At 33.5% G+C, this 7,500-nt stretch overlaps 1 protein-coding gene across 1 annotated transcript in view; it reads right to left on the bottom strand.

Annotated features, from left to right (window-relative positions):
- Positions 1–2,063: 2,063 nt before the first annotated feature.
- Tgt (tRNA-guanine transglycosylase) overlaps positions 2,064–7,500 on the bottom strand; it is an 8,349-nt gene continuing 2,912 nt past the window's right edge. The window contains exons 3-10 of the mRNA XM_043031569.2: positions 7,178–7,267; positions 6,862–7,015; positions 6,361–6,496; positions 5,836–5,997; positions 5,473–5,641; positions 5,099–5,293; positions 3,055–3,203; positions 2,064–2,928 (exon numbers count right to left, since the gene is read on the bottom strand). Of these exons, the coding sequence (XP_042887503.2) occupies positions 2,388–2,928; positions 3,055–3,203; positions 5,099–5,293; positions 5,473–5,641; positions 5,836–5,997; positions 6,361–6,496; positions 6,862–7,015; positions 7,178–7,267 (1,596 nt within the window). The 3' untranslated portion in view covers positions 2,064–2,387. The remainder of the gene's footprint in view (positions 2,929–3,054; positions 3,204–5,098; positions 5,294–5,472; positions 5,642–5,835; positions 5,998–6,360; positions 6,497–6,861; positions 7,016–7,177; positions 7,268–7,500) is intronic.

Raw genomic sequence — 7,500 nt, 5'->3', positions numbered from 1 at the left:
ACCTACTAGGGTTTGCAACTTTTTATTTCAATAGGATCATGGTTCGAAAGGTGTTAGAATGGTAATCATTCATCAACTTTTTTCTCTGTGTGTGTTTGTATTAGTACATATGTTTGCGTTACTGTTTCCTGTTTTGGGGTTATTTTCATGTTTGACATTTTGTAAACTTTTACTCCATGCATATCATGTATGATAACTGTCAATCTCATAATTTATGTACACTAACCTTTAAGCTGCATATGTGGGTATTGTTAACCCATTCACGCCGGTTGACGTCCTATCATGTGGTCCAAAAATATCTCCTGACCTGGGTGACATCCTGAGACATGTATTTTCTCGCTGAGTTCCAGGAGGGGCAGTTGTGACGTGATGAAATGTCAGCAATAGATCGCTAGATTGTTCTCAAATATAATCATTTTACATAATTTCTTAGACTCTGTTACTTTAGTTTAGGTGTTTGAGTCTCATAAAATGAGATATAACGTTTAAAAAATTACATCACAGAAAACTACATGATAATGATGACATCATGGTAATTTCTGCTTCTTGTTCGGTTAAATAAAAAGATCGGAGTCGAAAAACTATAGTAAAATCAAATGCGCTTGGCCAAGAAATAAAATAAAGTAAAAGATTACTAATACAATACTACTTCTAATTTGTTGATTACCCATGATATCACGTCATGTCACGTCACGAGGTTCATGTACATACTCATATGTACGTGTATGTCTATTTATATTGCTCTTCTTTTCATTTTGTTAAAATAAAAAAGTATAAAACATTTTTTGATGCCCCACTAAACGATTGCTTCCACTTTCACTAAAAAGGCATTACTGTAACATGTTTTTCAACTAAAATAACTCCTCTGAATATGGCAATATTTTTACATGCATTTACATTGTAGACGCATTCATGAAACCCATAAGAATAGGGTGGGTGAAAAATGCTCTGAGAGGTTCAGTACGATCCTATTTATTGAGAAAAAAAAACAGCACGAAGCATCGCTCGCTAGTTATCTTCCTGGCATGAGCAGGAGTAGGTGAAAATATGTCCCATCGTGAATGGGTTAAAATATTGCATTGAAATCACACTGCTCCCTCGGGAGTTTGGCTGTGTCACACGAGTGTGACGCACCGTCGTCATAGGGTTAATAAGGTTTCAATCATTGCTCCCTTTTCAATATGCACTATGCAATTCATTTTTCAACCAAGACTTATGTTTTCATATATTTTTCCCATTGCTATTATGGTGCTTTATGCATATGCATATACATATATGTATATATGTATGTATATATGTATGTATATATGTATGTATATATGTATGTATATATGTATGTATATATATATATATATATATATATATATATATATATATATATATATATATATATATATATATATATATATATATATATATATATATATATATATATGTAATATATATATATATATATATATATATATATATATATATATATATATATAAAAATATATATATATATATATATATATATATATATATATATATATATATATATATATATATATATATATATATATATATATATATATATATATAATATATATATATATGTATATATATGCTTCAATATAGACCTTAATTCTTATATAATACTATTTTTCTTTTTGTGACCTATACAGGTAATGGTCACTAAAAGTTATGGTATGAAAAATCTATTTAACTTCATACTTAATTCACACTGACTTATCTTATGACATTAATTATGTATACTACAACATTACTTCCATATCTTACTTTGACTACTGCATTCATTTACTCTCCAATGGAAAAGGAAATATGCAATTAACAAACCTGGTTTATTAACCTATTCACGCCGGGGCCATTCCGGCTTTGCACGGTCGCTATACCGAGGTTTTCGAACGCATCATACGAACGCTTCGAGATTCTCGGGCGCACGGGCCGCGAGCCTGGGCTGCCCGCCGCGCTCACCCCCCGGCCTGGCCGATATCGATATCCGGCGGGGACGGACGAAAACGCGAAAACACGTCAGCAACACATCCGGCGTGAGTGGGTTAAGACATACAACAATTCTGTCATCTGCTGACGACAACATTCTCAGTTTTATGGTCATGTATTTGACTTTATTTTAAAAATTCGTAGATAATATAATGCAAAAAAATCTACAAAATTAACAAAGAATAGTATGAATCTATCTATACAAAGTAGACACACAAAACATATATCATGTCAATCAAATTTATTAAAAAATACTTTAACCTATATATACATAATAAGTCTAGGAAATGTATAAAAACTTCAGACGACTATTCTTGATCAGCATTTATGTTTTCTTGATCAGTAAGCATTACATCAATCTAAATATTGGTTTAATGGAATTCACACTATATATTAGGTGGCAACGACCACCCAACACTTTTACTGAATGCTTTAGTTCTATCAACAATGCTCATTACTTTTTCTTCTATTACGACTTTGCTAATATTTAAAGAACAGTCACATTCATCTGAGCAATGTGCAGACATGCCTTTGACATCATCACTGTCTGTCATTATTTTCTCAAACAACTCACTGTTTGGTTTGTAATACAACTCTAAAGATTGCTTTATCTCAGCTTGAATCTTAGAGACTTCCTTAACTTGCTCTTCACTCAGATTGCATTTAATCAAGCATCCAAAAAGAAACCCATCAATCCTGGATAGCAAACTTGTAGGGTTAATGTTAGAATCAAGTTGAAATGCTTTTTGGAATCCCTTCAACCTTCCTTCGGCTTCTTCTTTTTCAAAGTCCCCAAGAATGGCATTTCTGTAGCCAGTGTGACTTAGCTTCTCAAAATCAGAACGCAGGTCCCAGAGGCTGTCTTCATTGTCTTCCAGATCCTCTAAAACAGCTGACGGTGTTCTCTGTGTACTGTCACTGCAACTCGTAAATTATTAACATTAATTTAGATTCTGACTTATTTCTTTATGATGTCACTATTGGGAAAAAAGCATGTATATAACATTATGCTATTTATTAGGGAAATACATGATCATATACATAGTTACTTATTTTTTCAGGGTTATGTTGACCGCTGCCAAACAGTCAGTGACCCACTGAGGATAGTCTTGGTTTTTGTAGTATGCAGCCATGAAATCCTGCACAAACTCAACAAAGCAATCTTTTTTTATGCTCTCCCTTATATTCTTCATCAATCTCATCTGTAAGGAAATAGAGTTTATGAGAAGAGGGTTTATATTCACTTTGCCTTGCAAAATTCAAAATTGCAATATCCTTTTATTCCACACTTATTTATGCCAAATTTGTGTTGGATGCCATGGTAGTTTAGTCTAATAATATCTTCTTCCAGTGAAGATGATACACACAACATATGACATTATAAACAACCATCCACAACAAAACAAATAAACACGCAAACTTGCACACACACGCACACGCACACGCACACACAAAGTATCATGAACAATTCTTTGCTCCCCATTCTTACACCATTGAAACCCTAACTACATAATTGATAATTATCCTTGCCGAACATGATTACTGGATTACAGTATTCATTTAATAAGAATTTATTAATAGTTGAGAAATGAAGAGTAATTGACTTAATAAGGCCAGCATGTCCATTGGTGTTGCCTTGCCATATTTGGCTGGTTTGATATTTGGTGTAAAGCAATCCTAGGGATAGATGGATACATAAAGTGGCAAATAGATATATAGAGGTGGCTAACTCTGATAAGAAAAGAAACAATAAAGACAAACAAAGAAAGAGCCCCTAAGTAACCCACGTCAGGGAAACAACAGCATAGGTTGAGCTAGTTGAGTAGTTTCAGTATATCAGTTGCCTCACCTCACTTCCCCCTAAGCAAACTGTGTTTATATATGTTCTATTTCACTTGAGTATTAGTATTTAGTATTTACAGAACATATATATCCCAAGTTAACAAAGAATTTAATATCAAACCCAAAGACCCATTCCTGTTTCCAAGTAATTACAAATTCTATCCTAAACAAATATATCTTTTACAATACCAGGAACTGTTTTGCTGTTCAAAAGAAGACTGTGGGCTTTGTGTGTGTGAGGGTGTGTGTGTGCATGTGCGTATGTGCATGAACAAAAAAAAAAATGTGTACAAAGATGAAATGAAATACAGCCACAATACGGAAGGAATAATGACAAATTGTGTCTATTCAGTCAGACTATGCTACTTATCATAAAAAAGAAAAGAAAAATCCTTGATAGGTTATCTAGTCTGTCTAATCTAAGCTAATCTTAGAATGTAACATAATATGGCGTAACATCACGGGTAATCAACAAATTAGAAGTAATATTATATTAGTATTTTTTCACTTTATTTCTTGGCCAATCACATTTGATTTTATAATTGTTTTTTGACTCAGATCTTTTTATTCAACCGATCATGAAGCAGAAATTACCATGATGTCATCAATATCACAAGATTTCTGTGACATGATTTTTTTTAAACATTATATTACATTCTATGAGAATCAAACACCTAAACTAAAGTAACAGAGTCTAAATAATTATGAAAAATGATTAAATTCAAGAACACTCTAGCGTTCTATTGCTGACGTTTCAGTACGTCACAACTGCCCCACTAGGAACTCTGCAAGAAAATGCATGACATCTCAGGATGTACCCAGGTCCAGAGATATTTTCCGACCTCATGATAGGACATCAACCAGTGCAAATTTGTTAACTTAACCTAACTTAACTTAATTTAACTAAACTCAACTCAACCTAACCTAACCAACCCATTCTAATGTAACCTAACCAATTCATTATTTCTTTCTTATTGTGGCTGTGTTTCCTTTCACATGAATATACATACATATTCATGTATATATAATACATACATCGCTGACTACACTTAGAAATGCTCAAGGAAAATAAACAGTTTCCCAATTTGGTTCACATGCACCTAATTGGCTTCAATAATGATTAATTACATACTGCAATGTATGACTCACACTCCTACTTTCTGACCCATTCTGCCCCTCATCTACCGGCATTGAATATATGTAAACCAAGACCTATCAATCAATTGTCACAATTATTAATGAACAAAAAACTTACCTGATAGGCAATGTTATGAATAGAAAGGAGGTGACAGGCAACAGTTTCCTTTGTAACAATGGTGTGGAGATAAGCACGAGTGTAGTTCTGACATGTAGAGCAGTCACATTTTTCATCAATGGGGATGAAGTCATTCATAAATTCACGAGATTTTAAATTAATCTGGCCATTGTCGACAAGAGCACATCCAAACCTCTGATAAAAAAAAAAGTAATTAAGAAAAGAATTACATTTTCCTGATTTCTTGAAATAGTTTTCCATAGGGAAAAAAAATTAGCTAAATAATATGTCTTATGAGAATACTCTATGTGATACAATATTTAGGTTATCATATAATATATCATATGAATCTTGCTGAAATTATTAGAACTTACTGCAGTTCTGGTTGGAAAGACACAATCAAACATATCCACCCCCATGGCACAACACACAACCAGGTCGACTGCAAAGCCAACGCCCATGCAATAGCGAGGTTTGTTCTTTGGGAGATGGTCTGTACACAGGTGAATAGTTGGCCAAAATTTGTTCTTATCTTCTCCTCCGCTATTAAGACAAAAAACATTACAGATAATGGAATCAATGTATACAAAATATTCAATAAATTCTACTTACTTTCTAAAGTATAAAGTTATCATTTATAGCACCATATCATTATGAGATCTATATATGTGTATCACATGGACAAATAATATTTTTAGTATTGTAACCATTACAATCTTGAAAATTTAACTCCCTACCTGAGACCACCAATCGCATAACCTGGGGCATCCCTTGCTATCAGCTGTTCTAAAGATATTTTCCGCAAATCTGGAAAAATGCCGCCTTGGATGATGGGGAATAAATTCTGCCTGTCAGGATTTTTGTTTGCTTTCATGCATCGATCTAACCATCGTGTAGTTCTGAAAAATGCAAACTGAATTAGCATTTTTTATTGATAAAATACAAGACAAGGTCTACTGCAAGCTAACCAAAATCACCAGTGTCTTCATATTCTTCTACAGATATTTAAGAATATTTACTGTAAAGAGCCAAGATCTGAACAGCTGAAACCGGCTATTCTTGCATTTACCCATGGAAAATGAATAGCACAATACCTCGTTTTGAGCCCATCCAGTAGGTCACACTTGTCACTAAAAGTTATCATCTTTTACTTATAAGTTGAAGATAAAGATTCAGGGTTTTCCTCTCGTAAATGGGAAATAAAATTTGCAACTCTAACCAAGACCCAACAATAAATTCTACTTCCTAAATGTAATACTTGCCGATAAGTTGCCGTTTTGAAACGTTCATAGTCTGTCTCCCTGACATCTACCACATCATCAAGCTGCATCATTATATCTGCTCCAATAGCATTCTGGATTTCTATACTTTCCTCTGGAGTCAACATGCATTCTGACCCTGAAGAAAGGAGAAAAAACAGTCAGCAAAGGTGGGTTTCTGAGGCCAGCCTGAAGAGTAGCCCAAACCCAAAAGTTTTTGGCCTCCTGAGCCCAAATGATCATGTGGCTGTAAAACTGTGAGGACCAAATATCTGAGAAAGGAAAAGAGTATTGATTCTTTAGAGGTAACTCATAATTTCTTTGGTGAACACTGAAAACAAGAGTCTCATATGTGTATGTATATATATATCTAAGTATCTGAAAGTGGAAGAATACAATGAATATGAATCCCCTTCATATCTTTATACATTTTCAATGTGCATTCTAATAAAGCTGCCGAAACTACTGCAAAAGCTGATACTAAAAAAAATAAAACATACAAACCATCATATGGAGATCTGAATTTCACTCCTTCCTCAGTAATTTCTGCAAGCTCTAACAATGAAACCATCTGAAAGCCACCTGAGTCAGTAAGCAACGCTCTATCCCATTGCATGAAATTGTGAAGACCTTCAAACTTATTGAGTAGCTCTTTGCCCTGGGGAGACAAAGATAAAAATTAATAATACAATAACCAAACAGGTTCTTACCATATTATATAAATCAATGGATTAACTCTCAATCTTAAGTTCTATATAGTTATATTTTTCAAAATATTTTCCATTACTAATCTAGTTCTATTGGCCTTTAAGTAACTTACTGGTCGAGTTCCCAGATGGTAGGTATTTCCAAGAATCAACTGAGCATTAGCATCTTTTACTTGCTGGGGCAAGAGTCCTTTCATTGTGCCCTGCACAGAGAAAAAGCATACTTGTACACACACAGCTGTTCAGTAAATCAACAACTGTCACAAACTTTTCACACTATTTTCCATTCTTTAAAATGTGTAAGGAAAAGTCATTTATTCACCTAGGAAATTATGGCATCAGTGTGCCAAGTTATATCATGCAAAATATCTATTCATACCCACACAAAAAATATATTACCTTACTTTTTCTTTATACAAATAAATAAATAAATATT

This window comes from Penaeus japonicus, unplaced genomic scaffold (assembly GCF_977035675.1).
Source record: "Penaeus japonicus unplaced genomic scaffold, GWHDUDI00000001_assembly GWHDUDI00000037, whole genome shotgun sequence".
NCBI classification, from domain to species: Eukaryota; Metazoa; Arthropoda; class Malacostraca; order Decapoda; family Penaeidae; genus Penaeus; species Penaeus japonicus.
This window is presented reverse-complemented; position numbering and strand designations above follow the sequence as displayed.